A 14467-nucleotide genomic window follows, 5' to 3' on the forward strand; every position below is an offset into this window, starting at 1 on the left:
ATGTAACCTCAAGGCAGGTTTTGTTTTTGGAGGGAACAGAGTCGGGTCTGTGAGGCCGAGGAGAATTTCTGTCCAGCAAGAAGAGGAAGCCATATTGAACGCCAGGACAATAAGATTAAGAACAAAGAAGATACCAGGAATCAACAAAAATAAGAACCTGAACTTGGTTAGTTTGGTTATAACTAAATTTAATTACAATTGTAACAAAGATATTAATTTAATTAAGTAAATAGTAAAAGTGTTTGTATTCTGATTGCTAGTAACCCGCCCTGAGATATAGAGTCTCTCTTTTTATATAATAAAATTAAGAGTCTTTTTGTATAATAAAATTATATTATCTAATTGATTTTAAAGTTCTTAAATTAGAACCCAATTATTTTTTATATTTGAAAAAAAGTTATAAAACGAGAAAAGATTTTTTTTATTTTATTTTTTAGTTCTTAAATTAGAACCCAATTATTTTTTATATTTGAAAAAAAGTTATAAAACGAGAAAAGATTTTTTTTATTTTATTTTTTAATTTTTTTAAAATTATTACAATATATATATGATCACCATAGCAACAGTAGCTCTGAAACCTCTGCTTGTCTCTTTGTTAACCAATCTTCTCCCTAATGGCGGATGATCCCCAGGAGGTGCTGATATATACTGTTCCCAACTCACACCACTGTCAGGAGGAGGTGTAAGTGAATTTCTTCTTAACAACTGAAATATTATTAACAGAAATACTTTTAAAAAAGTTTTGTTAATTAAAAATAATAAGTGAAAGAAATAGGTTTAGTCATAAAATAAATATAATACTGTGGAAAATAAAGCACTTTCTTGATGTAAAAGAAATAAATTAGAAATAAATAAAAATTAGAAATAATATAAAGCCTTAAGAAAACTGATTAAAGTTAAAATAAATTTGTTTCCATGGAAGTAATAAAAAATTACCTCTCCATTCCAGTCAATAACCTGAGTATTTCCTTTAGTGAGTTTTTCCATTATTGCTTTATTTTTTTGTAAATCCTCTTCAGAAAGATGTTCACGCCTTTTTCTAGAATCTAGTATCATGCCATTAATATCATAAACATCGGCTTGGAAATTTCCAACAGTTTCCTAAATAACATAAAATTTATATTAAACAAATAAATAAAAAATATTTAAATAATTAAAAATGTCTTAATAGTGTTTTAAAATGGTACTTCATACAAGAGATGATCAGAAAATCACTAAACCTTATAGAAGGAATAAAAATGAAGAAGAATAAAATAAAGAAAATCAAAATTAAGTATTGCTAACAGAGCAGAACATTCCTAATATATTAAAACTCCTTAAGTACATTTATAACACAATAAAATGTTAATATAGTAAAAATTAGCATCCGTTCGTAATGAAGGATTTTAAAATCATGGATGTGATTACTACCACTGGAGGCAAAAAATCATTATTTTTGTCCATTTATTTTGAGCAAATCTAAATAGGACTTAATTTTCAGATATTTGGTCAAATCTTCTGATCGCTGAAAATACAATATACTATGTTTCTATCCAATTTCTTTCCCTATTATTTACTCTATAAATACTGTTTGTTTGTAAAATATAATTTCTTTACCCTCAAGTTTCTCTAATATGATTAACAGGTTTAGGTCAAAGTTAACAAAGTTGCCAAGACCAATATGCGAGAATCATGTCCTTGATTAATTCATAATAAACAGTTAGCCATCTTATGCAAACTATTTTGGTTTTATATGAAGGAGATGGTCGGTAAAAATGCAGTAAAAAAAAAAAAAAAGAACAAAAAATAGTGAACAACTATTTGCTAACATTTTGCCCTAAATATGTTAAGATTTAAACCAATATAGAATAAATTGGCTATTACATGTGGGAAGGGTATTCAAAATGGTAGAAAGTTAAACATATATTTTACATAGATTGATAACTGTTTTCCAAGAAAGATGAAATAGCTTAGAATACTCAAATCACCCCAAAATAATCTAATATAATATTAAAAAAAAATATAGCACTCACTTTTCTATCTTCTCTAAAAAACCACCCTGATTGAGCCCTAGAAAAAGTAATTGATTTGGTTGACATTTGAACAGCAACTATGTCACTACTCATTAGAATATCCACTTCATCTTCGATCTCCATTTCAGTTTCCTAACAAAAAATAATAATAAAAGGTTTCTAGTTGTATGGTAGCTTTAAAATGTTCTCACCAATTTCTAACACAATTCTTCAATATTTTTTTTTAATTTGTTGGACTAATTTTAGAAAAATATAAATCTTCAAAAATAAGTTTTCCATGAAAGAAAAATTTACAAACCTTAATTAAATTGATCAATGTTTAATAAACAAACAATATAAAAACAAAGAGCAAACTTACCTCATGTCTTACTTTTTGATATACAAATGCTTTATTGTCCAACACTGTAAGAGCTTCAGATGGTCTAACATGGCCTAAAAATAAAAAACTTACATCTCCTCGATCCCATCTCATATCATTAAAATCGACAATGGTAGTATCTAAACGAATGCATGATCCTTTTTTATGTATTTTACAAATGTCTGATGGTAGAATACGAGAAACAAGAGGTACTAAAACAAATAATCCAAAGATTAAAACTAGACAATAAAAAATAACAAAACAACTATAATATATTTAAATTGTTTACCCCAACTAGTGAAATCCCATTTTAATTCCATATAAAAATCCCCCATTTGATGAAGAGCTTTAATTAAACTAGGACGGCGTTTTTCAATATGTTCTCTGCTTTGAGCTTTCAATTTCCTTACCAAAGAAGAAACTGTAACAGAAAAGTATAGAAATATGATTCAAATCCTATCAAGTCACAAGAAAATAATCAACTAATTGTAAACAGTTAACTAAGTTCTTGTAAAATACTTATTAAAGATTTATGTTTTTAGGTGGAGACAAATATTTAATATAGAAATAAACCAGGTCCTTAACAACTTTAAAACAGATTAGTAGGCCTAAAATTCTTATGTAGATACATATTTTTTACTCACAAAGATATCAACAAGTCCCAACTCATTTTTTATGTTTTGGCACATTTGAGGTCAATTCAAAACCAATTTTAATTTATATATTTCGCTTAATTTATATATATTTAAATATTTCACTCCACATTTGTTATTTCTTGTTTTATTTATATCAGAACTTAAATAAGGATGGGCATGAACAAAAATATATATACAAAATATCAGATTTAATTCCCAACTGTGGCTTGTTGGTCCTTTGCAACTTATTTCCCTAAAATTCACTAGAATCGGCTTTAAATACTTTCCTTTCTAATGTTATTTCCAAGAACTGAAACATAACTGTATATCTTCTTTAATTTTATTATCTTTGAATCAATTTCAGTTCCAATTTTCCTCCCTCTTACATTTTTACTCAGAACAGAAAAGTTTCCAGTTTAGCGTCAATCTATGAGTCAAAATAAATTTATACAGCTTTAAAGCATGATCCCCAGGATCTTGATGTTCATTTCAAGTGTATAATGTAAAAAGACCAATAATGTTCCTCCATTCAGATTAGCCTCATCAAAATTAAATGTGGGAGATTCTGGGAAATGGATAGTGTAATTGTTGTACTGTATCATAAATATTTTTTAGGAATAACAACTAAGTTTTGTATAATAATTTATAATAATAATAATAATTTACTACTCATAGATAATTTCTTTAAATATTTGAATTATTGTATTAATTAGTTAAATTTGAATATATTGTATAAGTAAATAAAATTTATTTATCCATTTTAACATAATTTAAATATTTTGTTTTTTTTACAATGTGAAATTATTTTTGTGATATATTTTATTTTTTAAACTATTGTGAAGTGCTCATTTATCATCACAAATTTGTAGCTTTAATCAATAGATTTGATATAAACAAAAGTTAACAGTGTCATGTTGTGCCAACTAAAAATCCATAGAACACTAAAGAATCCATACTTAAGAAAATTGATAAGGATATTCAATAATGTAAGCTTCCAGTTTGAAATGAAAATGGTTTCTTAAAGACAAAATAAATAAATCAAGAAGTGATTCAATTTAGAAGCAGCCATCTGGAAAAGGAGTACTGAAATATTTCATCATCAAGTACTATGATTCTTTTATTAATAGCGTATTTTTGTTTAAATTTAACTATATGTATCTATTTTGAGTAATTCTAAATAATTTCTTAAATTTTCAGTGTACAGGCTCTCTATATTACAGTAGTCTCTCTATATTACTAACCCATCATGGACTCAACCAAATAGACTATACGTAGTAACTTTTCAGACTCACTCCTAAAGTGATTAATCTTCCAGCCATATACAGAAATAACTCCTTTAATGCATAACTGTAAAAGATTTTAAATTACACTTAAATTGTGTTTGCAGGAGTCTAATAACTATAATTGTAATAAATCTTATATTACTATAATAGTATTATAACCATATATATTTATGTCCAAACGGAGACTAATCCTGGGTATGGTTTAGAGATGAGTCAATATTCACTTTAAATATACCTCACGAAGGAGAGAAGTTGTAGAAAATTAGTTTTATTATTTGATGTGTTATTAAAATTGTTTATTTGTAACCTAAACATAGTGCTAGCGTAAGTGGGAGGTCAATAGTATCATTACTATTGATAAAATCAAATGGATGATTAACTTGCTATCACCATTCAAACCACCTGCCACTAATGGCATCTTTCCTGCCTTGCTGCAGAAGGCCTACCATTGATCAGAGTGCATATACTTGAACTCCTCAGAGGTAGCATAGCACTTGGATACATCCCAATTAGGTGGAGGTCATCCAAGGTGTGCTATATACCTAAACCAGGGAAGTGATCTTATGAAGATCCTAAATCATTCAACCAATATGACCCACATCCTTTCTATTAAAGACATTGGAAAAGATTGTGGATAAACATATAAGAGAACAGGAATTGTTAGCAAATGCTATACATTAAAAACAATTTGCCTACCAAGCAGGGGAATCCTGCTAGGGAGCCCTATACAACTTGGTCCCTAAGATTAAAAGATCGCTTGATCAAAAAGAGATTACAATTGGCATCTTCGCTGACATTGAAGGTGCATTTGATAAAACTCCCTATAGCTTTATTAATGATGTGCTAAGGGATAGAAATATAAATCCTGTCGTATCCGGATGGATAACTTCCATACTGAACCAAAGGATCGTCAAATCAGAGCTATAGCATTCTGAACTGTGGATTAGACCCAAAGGGGGCCGCTCACAGAGTGCCGTGCTATCTCTCTTACTCTGGTGCTTGGTTGCTGACTCTTTGATGACAACCTTAAACACTGCAGGGATATGACAAGATTATGTTAGAGAAATTGACAAGTTCTTATAAGGACTCTTCAAGAACTCAAGATAGCTCTTAGAGAAGAGTGGTACAAAATACTTTAAGAAGCTCTAAAAATGTAAATTGTTTAATGGCTCAATGACTAATTGGAGGTATCTGAGGTCACAGAATGCGGTCCTTTCACATTTAATTTATAAAAAATGTTCTTGTGAAAATAAAAATTTGACTACTAATTTTTTGTTCTCTCATTACTTGCTGTTTAAAATTACAATCTCTTTGCTCCCATTTTAGATTAGAATTATATTCTTTTTTTGCCTTTTATATTTTAGGCTTGTAATCCTTTCAAATTGAAATATTTCATTCAACATTTCAAACTGACTTTTTTCAATAAAATATCAAGTGATGCAGTACTTTTTACTTTTGATATATTTTTTAATCAACACTGCAGATCATGGAAATCTTGGACTAGTGCGTCTTCTTAAAAACATTTAATGCTTGCAGGAGCACATGTTATCGTGAGCAAGCCACCTTACCTCACATTGCTATAAGCCATTGTTTCCATATATCCCAATAACCGTCCTGTTGGAGCCAATTTGATACTGTTCTTCTCACCAGCAAACATACAAGAGTAGCAAAAAATTATCTACACGCACTGAATAAGAATGTACTGGGTCAAAAGATGTACAAGGACGCATATAACCACAGGATATTCAAGGTTCAAACCTCGATTTGACAGGGCAGTTATTTAACATCCTAGAAAATCACAATACAATTCCTGTTAAAGGTAGAGAGGGTAGGATCATCACTTCCAAGCTCTGAATTGAAATATATTTGTTTACACTACTTATTAATCAAGTACATGATATTTTCTCTCCTTGCCTCTATCAATGGCTTGACTTATATAAGGTTATATAATGAAGCCAATGAAAAGGTTGTTGAGGTTGGTTCTGATGGTTTCAGAGAAACATATTCAATTGGTTAAAAAAAATTGAGGTGGGAGCTAAAAGATTGTCACTGCATGGTTTTAATGAAAAAATTTCTGAGTTTATTTCATGTTGGATTGTCAATTTCTTTTCGGTATTAGTTTGACAGAAGTTTTAAATTATTGTATATTGACCTAAATAAAGTAATAAAATACTTTTATGCTTTAATAAAATATTCCAATATAGATTATAATTAGTTAAACTTGATTCAACCTTTTCACTTTAAAATGTACTGGTGAATTTCTTCTTCTTCCATGTAATTCTCATTAAATTGTCTATGTGTAGATATAGATACTGAACTGATATTTCTCATGGTATTCATTGGTCATAATAAGTTAACTAGTCCTAAAATACTGTGATTGGAATAAATATTTAACACATTAGCTCCTGTATAAAAAAACGTTTTAAATCCTTGGGCAGCATCGGTCTCCAGCAACTGATGGCAGTAATCAGGTTAACAACGGTATCAAATTAGATGAAAGTAATAGGTTCCAAAAAATACCGATAACTAATTGGCAACACTTATTAAAAAAATAGACTATTCAACGTTTATTTAGGCCTCACTAATGTAATGATTAGTCTCCAGTATCCAATGCTGCTTATAACACATATTTTTGCTTTTCTTCTTGATTTTAAGAAGGCTTTCATTTGAGAATTATAAAATTATAATGCTACATCGAGAATCAAGTAAAAAATAGTTTATCCCAACAAATTCTTTAATATGGAATACCAAACATTAAGACATAAACCAAAGTAATTTGTAATAGGGTTGTTTCAAGATTTTCAATAAATTAAAAAACAGAGCACACAGGCATGAAAACAAGAAAACAGGAAGTTTTTAACACATTTTTTGTTTACTAATGGCATAAGACTCTGGTAGGTTATACAGACAAATTTTATTACAATGGTCTGATAACGGATTCTGAAGTCCAATGCATTAGATTACACACATACAGCAGTTCTGGAACTTCCTAAATTTAACAAGTTACCTTCTAACATCACAGAAATAACAATAACATAAAACAGAATAATTAAAAATCATACTTGTTTGTCTATCACCATAACTTATTGCCTCAGCAAGAGGACTCCAACCAGCTACGTTTTTAATTCGAACAGGTGCATTATGTGCAAGCAGCAACTGAACGCATTCTGGATAAAAAATAAAGAAGTATAAATAAAAAGGCAAAATTTTATAACTTACTATATCAGTATTAGATTTTACCTTTGCGCCCCAGCATGACAGCCAAATGAAGAGCTGTGTTTCCTTTGATTCAAACAGAAATAGAAGAGCAATTAAGTAAAAAATCAATAACTTTACTAAAATAAGGGTATTATAAGATTTTTTGTTAAATGGTAATGAAAAGAGTTGAGGTCATAACTTCAAACTTAATTTAGGAAATGAAAATTTTGTATAAAAAGAAGTAATTGTATATTTCTGTCAACTTAGAAAAATTTGGTCTAAAATAACAAACTTGTTCAAAACAAATTAATAACTGATTAAAACATCACAATAAAGAGACAATGTAAAGCACAGCTTTCAACAAACATACATTGACTTTTAAAAAAGTAAACTAAGTTTTGTTAAGTACAAAAATGGGATATGAAGATGAAATCTATAAAATACAAATTTAACTAATCAGCGGGCCAAATAGGAAAATAAAAACAGAGGTTGACAAATCAAATAAATTATTCCTGTGTGTATATGGATATTCATACTATAGAATGTACTAACCCTAAATTTTCAACAATTCATACACTTTAACTAAAAAATATCCTTGTCTTAAATCTTCTTACCATGTTTATCTTTCTTTTCAACGTCTTGGGTCCTTAGTAAAGCTGATAGCTTCCTCACATCACCCCGAAAAACACATTCATGCAGAGAATAAATATTTTGATCCACAGACATTGCAATCCAATTATTAACAGAAAAATATAATTATAAGGAAAATTTAATAACACAATTTAAGAATTAGGCCTAATTTTAACCCTACAACAATCATGACGGTAGTTGTTTATCGATGAGGGTTCCGAGGTGGTTTCCCAGTTTGTAAGGGAATCATGAATTCCAATAATTACCCTTAACAAGTTGGGCGCTATATTACGAAAAAGTTAAGCTTAAAATTTTTTTATAAAAACATAAAACGGCTTTAAAATAAATTATGCTAAAAGTAAAACACACAAAGCTACACTCAAATTTAAAATAATAAATGAAATTTGTTCTTTCTCCACTGTGAAGTCGGACTGACTAAACATACAAAATAAATCAATGTACTTAATAATAATAGGAATAAAATAGTTGGAATATTTTGCGGCAGTACATAGAAATATTAATGTCATTGTTATTACATTGGTTAAAGAACTTAATATTTTCAAAACATATTCACTTCTGATTAGAGAAATTATCTAAAAACCAAAAGATTTCAGATTCGTTTACAATTTAATGATTATTTAAACAATTCATGTGAAATGTATTGTATTCAAAATATAGATGTTCTAATGCAAGTCACAGATTTAGTAAAAGAAAATCCCTAAATCCCGACAAATAAAGGTACATATCGCACCTTTGGAAAACATCGACTTAAGTGTAGATTTTTCATAAAATAAGTTAATAATCCCTTAGTATTCCCAAACGTCAACTCAATTTTGAATGAACAAGACTGCTTTATGACTTTCCTTTTGCATTAAGGAGAATGTCTTTGTGGCATTGCCAATCTTGAATCATTTCCTCATTCTACAGTCAGAATAGTCAGTTGGGCGTGGTTTTTCGTGAAGAGTTAAATGGAACAAAATAAACGTTAAGGACATTTATGCTAGATGGAATTATCATTGTATTAAGAATAACAATGACAAAGTTAGCTTTGGGTCCAAAATGTGGAATGACTATAAGTGTTGAGAAAAGCAAATCTATGACAGAAGGGTTGGTTACAAAAGGCGCGTTAACATCAATTTGTGGATGCCTGTGAGTACACAGGGAGAATAATAAAAATAGATGGAAAATTAAATCAGGAGGAACTTGACTGGAAAATTAAAAAAAAAAAAATTAACTGGAGTATATTTCCAAATACCCTCGACAAACATAGAAATGAAGGAAATAAGCAACAAGATAGAGCTCCTTCTATTTAAAATAGTATTCTTCAACTTATGCTGTTTGCGGCAGTACATAGAAATATTAATGTCATTGTTATTACATTGGTTAAAGAACTCTATAGTTGGACAGACCTAGATGCAGGACAAACGAATTTAAGTAACGGTATCAGTGATGAGGTTCCCGAGAAGAAACCAGGAAAAACACTATAGAACCGAATATATAATGAAACAGTGCTGCGGATCCCTCCCGAACAAAAAATACCCGCTCAGCACCTTGGAAATACCCGTCACTTCACCCGTTTTGGAGAATCGTTATAACTGTAACTGTATCATTGTTACAGTCATAATTGTACTGTCGCAGTGGGTTTGGTGTGATTGTTAATAGTATAAGTAATGTCCATTCACTAACAGTCCCATTAACTGCCACTTTAACTACCTCATAGACATGTCTTGACCATCATACATTAACATTAACATCAACATTAGCATTAACCATCGTACTTTCCGTAATTGCGACAAAGTGCTAGCCACTACTATGGTGTAACTATTTGATAGTTACAATAATGACAGTTTTAATGCCGTAACAGTAATGTCGCACTGGGTCTGGCGTGATCGTTAATTTTAGAAGTAATGCAGTAGTCTCACATTTATTTATTTATTTCGCCTTATCCTGCCCTTTGGGCAATACAAGCGAGCAGCTGCAGTTTGATTAACTGGCTGCTAATTTAACATTTTTATTTTTTTTAAATTGATTGTTGTTCTCTTCATATCCATCTTTTTTTTCGGCCAAGACCCCCATTGGAGTCCTATACTGCCTCACCATCGTTGGGAGTCAAGTTTTTCATTTTGTGGGACCGCTACTCAATGAAAAAATCAACGACCAACATATGGTCCAAAAATCGATTAAATGAACATATGGTTTTTATTAAGTTAAAAAATAATACAAATCAACTCTCGGTTGTTAAATAATCAATCCCGAGACGCAAATATGATTCCACCCCTATAAAAATCCAGGCTACAATTAAAAATCCGACTAGGAATCCACAAACAAACCCGCTAAAGGCCCAAAAATTATATTCATTCATACCTCAAAACTAAATCAATCCCGGACCTCCCCCCCTCCTCTCTCCAAAAAAATATGTTCTAGTCGACACATTTAACATATATATACAACAACGTAAAGCCATTTTACCCTTAATCCCCGATCCCCGACAATTACCTGCTAAGATAAAAAATACAAACAAATCGGCAGCACTGGTTAGTGAAAGTTGTTTGGTTCGCGCTCCGTACCAGGTTTTTGACAATGGTTTCCTCACACTACATTTTACAATTTTAATTAAAAAATAAGCATTTTTTTGTGAATTAGACATATGCAGAAAGCTAGAGTTAGTTTAGGCCCGAGCTCCACTGAAAAGGATCCATTCCGGGATTCGTTTATCACTTTTGAAGAAGCCCAGTGAGGAGAAGTTGACAACTATTATCTAATTAAAATCATGTGTTGATAGTTGCCCGTAGAATAATATGTGGAGAAGATGGTCGGGGTATGCGGTCAGCAAATAAACCAACAACTATTTATTTGTGCCAATCCTCAATAGCACAAATAAATAGTTTTTTACCCCCCGACCATCTTCACCACATATTATCTAATTAAAATATTAATAATAGTAAAAGTAGGTTTTGAATTTCCCGCCATTGGGGCATGAGCTGTGAACGTTTATTATAACAACAAATTTTTTTTCATAAAACCCGCAATAATGTTTATCTTATGTCAAATGATAAAAGTAATAAATCTTAAGCTCTTTATATATATATATAGGAAGATGGTCAGGGTTGCGGTCACAAGTGAAACGAAAATAGTTTACAACTATTTTATTTTCCAACGTTTCGCCCCACTTTGCAGGGCTTCATCAGGGCTGTCCAAATGAATAAGATGAACAGCTATTCATCTTAGCTGGTCATCTTATTCATTTGGACAGCCCTGATGAAGCCCTGCAAAGTGGGGCGAAACGTTGGAAAATAAAATAGTTGTAAACTATTTTCGTTTCACTTGTGACCGCAACCCTGACCATCTTCCTATATATCAATTTTTACGGTCAACTATATATACATATATACTTAAGCTCTTTAGTTGGCCGTGGCTTGTTACTTAGTGAAAGATCCATTTACTGTTATCAGTACCACTCAGGAGGCATTAGGAGAGTCTTATCATAAGTTTTTTTTTGTTTGGTTTAAGTAAATGGTTTAATTAATGGTAAATAAAAGTTTTTCTTTAAATTTTGGACGTTTAAAGTGAAAAATTTTGTGTTATTTAAATAACGTAAGGGTCATTTTTCGTTGACATGTGATAAAGTCTTATATTAAATAATGTTTAAATGGAGCAGAAAAGTGAAACTTCTTCTTATTCTCGCATTCATAATTTTATTTTTACACATATACGTCAATAATTCTTATATCAATCCCAATGGATTATTCGACAAAACGTTTTTACATGTACCAGGTGTCTACTTATGATATTTTATTATTACGTTTTATTTACTTATACCTCTTGGTAATATTTATAACTTATTTTTTAGATGTATCCAAGTGGTACAACTATACTGAAGGTAACATTTAATAATAAATTTGTTCGAAAATTAATGAATTTCATAATGTTTGAAAACAATAATGATTTTTTTTTTGCTAGATCATTTAAATGGTCCTTCCATACAAATGGATGACCCAAGGCTTGTGCAGAAATTATATACCAAGTTCCTAATGCCTCCTCCATTTCCTCCCAAGCCCTATCAACTAGAAAAATCAGATGTGCCTGATCCATCCATGGGTCAGAGTGACAAAATAAGAGGCATACTAAAGGACAAAGTAAGTTAGTTTCCATATGTATTTTGGAAAAATATTACTGTAGTAATAATAATGATAAATTATATTTCTAGAAAAATGGTGTGTTCCTGGAAGTTGGTGCCCTTGATGGAGAGACGCGCTCAAACACATTGTACTTCGAAAGATTTTTTAATTGGACTGGTTTATTAATAGAACCCGACCCTCTTAATTTTGCTCAATTATTAACCAAGAATCGGAGAGCATGGGTATCTCCAACATGCTTGAGTGTCAAAGCTTATCCTGAAATAGTTAGTATTTCTTCTTAACTCTTTTTTTAGTTTTATATGTAAAACATTTGATTATATACCAGTTACCTTCTCCTTCTCAAAACACTCCAAAAATCAACCTTCCTTATCGATACAACTCCTGGATTATTTATTTGTAAGATAACACTGGTGTATTTAGTTCCAATTTGATCTTAATTTATATTTCAGCACTTATATCAAGTATAGCTATATCTATAGGCTGGTTGCTACTCGACAGTAGTTTCAAATAATAATTTTTCTTTAAAAATATAACTTATTTTGATCCTTTATCTCAACTTTATTTTTTTCTGATCCTTTGGTCCTTAGTCTGTTATCACCTTCAGGGGGTGGATCAGGAGACCTTAAATAATCGTTTTTACTTTAAAAATTTTTGATTTGGGAAAGTAAAAAGGATTAATATTTTAAAGTCCCTTTGTTATTGGCCTCAGAGCTGATGCGTTGGTAAAAATAAAGATTGTTGAGGTTGAGAACCAAGAGAAGTGGTGTTTTAAAATTAATTACCTAATTTCAAACAATAATTTAATAGTATATTGCATATTAATCAACTAATGATTATTCCTTTCCAAAAAATTATGATAACTCACCAGGTTTGTTTTTTTGTTTGTGGGTTGATATTCATGAATTAAGGGTTAAGAGATCGGCATTTGAAGGCTATATTGATAATAATGTTGAGACTAGTATCTTGAATAATCAGTATGTTTATTCTTGTTTTATTAATTATTACTGTTTATTTCCAAACAATTTTTTGGTATGTGTGTCTTACTTTAAAAATATTATGTTTTGTACAACCTATTTAAACCTATGTTTTAACATTGTTATCACTATCATTGATTTTATTTGATTTGCATTATGAAATCTAATTCTATGCCCATGAATAATATATTTATCCCTATAAAGTTGTTTATTTTGTTTCTTCTCACCACCAGTTTTTAGAATTTGTTTCTTGACGATTCCATTGTATATGTTTAGTTTTTTCCTATTAACCTCTCCATTTTCAATCAGTTGCTTGTGAATTTTTGTGTCATTTTCCATGGAACTATAAACTGAGGAGTTAAGTAAAATTATTTCTTTACAAATTCGAGAAAAACTTAAAATATATCTTAACTTATTAAGAGCCATTCTCGGAAGTATTTATATTTGTGGAAATATTAAATTAAAGTTCCTCTTTCTAGCTGGTAGATACTGGTTGTTTAATTATGTACTGTTTCATATTAAATTGATATATTTTCCCATTCTAAATGGTATTTTTGATATTCATGTTCCAACATTTTAGTTGATTAAATGGCTGAATTTGAATTTTTAGTGGGTGTAATTATGTTTTTATAGTGTAATAAAAGTTTATTTATTGGAGAGTATTCTATTTTTTGTAATTATGTAAATTTTTTTTTTAGGCTGAATTTGAACAAAACAATAATATGGGTAAACTAGTTGGTGTGGCTTCTGAAAAACAAAGTGATAAAAGTACTGTTAAAGTCCAGTGTTTCCCTTTGTATACATATCTACTTGCTTTGAACATGACTCACATAGACTATTTAAGTATTGATGTTGAAGGCGCTGAACTTGAAGTGCTTAAAAATCTACCTTTTCAGCGTTTATCTATTCAAGTAAGTAGATTAACTACTTGTGATATGGAGGAGATTTCAGTTTTATAATACTATATAGATTCTGAAATACCTGTCTTATTACCTAGTTTTGATGATTGATTTAAATATTAAAATTTTATAAAAGTAATAATTTTGCTATCTCCATGTTGTAATATGTACTTATGTATATTTTTAATAATAAAAAAAGTTTAATTAAGGTGCAGTCAGCAAGCCCCCACCTCAGCAAGGAAGTAGAGAGAGAGAGAGAGAGAGAGAGAGAGAGAGAGAGAGAGAGAGAGAGAGATTTGAATATATAGTACAATGGGCAATAAAGTTAAATTGATGAGT

General features: G+C 30.1%; 2 protein-coding genes across 8 annotated transcripts in view; one reads left to right on the top strand and one right to left on the bottom strand.

The window, feature by feature from the left end:
- LOC106679720 (ankyrin repeat domain-containing protein 13C) overlaps positions 1–8467 on the bottom strand; it is a 28591-nt gene extending 20124 nt beyond the window's left edge. For 2 of the 3 annotated variants that reach the window (XR_010843093.1, XR_001343018.3), the window contains exons 1-8: positions 8101–8466; positions 7529–7570; positions 7351–7455; positions 2660–2791; positions 2371–2582; positions 2013–2144; positions 937–1101; positions 556–705 (exon numbers count right to left, since the gene is read on the bottom strand). Coding sequence is in view for 1 of the 3 variants with exons in the window: in XM_014419032.2 (XP_014274518.1) it covers positions 556–705; positions 937–1101; positions 2013–2144; positions 2371–2582; positions 2660–2791; positions 7351–7455; positions 7529–7570; positions 8101–8212 (1050 nt within the window). In the remaining 2 variants the exon portion in view is untranslated. Of the gene's footprint in view, positions 1–555; positions 706–936; positions 1102–2012; positions 2145–2370; positions 2583–2659; positions 2792–7350; positions 7456–7528; positions 7571–8100 lie in introns of all 3 variants that reach the window. The other variant, XM_014419032.2, reaches the window with a different exon arrangement.
- A 3073-nt stretch (positions 8468–11540) lies between these two features.
- Positions 11541–14467, top strand: part of LOC106679721 (uncharacterized) — a 37758-nt gene continuing 34831 nt past the window's right edge. For 4 of the 5 annotated variants that reach the window (XR_010843095.1, XM_067046146.1, XM_067046145.1 and 1 more), the window contains exons 1-5: positions 11545–11890; positions 11967–11996; positions 12077–12252; positions 12324–12518; positions 13928–14140. Coding sequence is in view for 4 of the 5 variants with exons in the window: in XM_067046146.1 (XP_066902247.1) it covers positions 11758–11890; positions 11967–11996; positions 12077–12252; positions 12324–12518; positions 13928–14140 (747 nt within the window). In the remaining variant the exon portion in view is untranslated. Of the gene's footprint in view, positions 11891–11966; positions 11997–12076; positions 12253–12323; positions 12519–13927; positions 14141–14467 lie in introns of all 5 variants that reach the window. The other variant, XM_067046147.1, reaches the window with a different exon arrangement.

Source organism: Halyomorpha halys, unplaced genomic scaffold, assembly GCF_000696795.3.
Source record: "Halyomorpha halys isolate HHAL.00 unplaced genomic scaffold, Hhal_1.1 Scaffold215.1, whole genome shotgun sequence".
Lineage (NCBI taxonomy): Eukaryota > Metazoa > Arthropoda > Insecta > Hemiptera > Pentatomidae > Halyomorpha > Halyomorpha halys.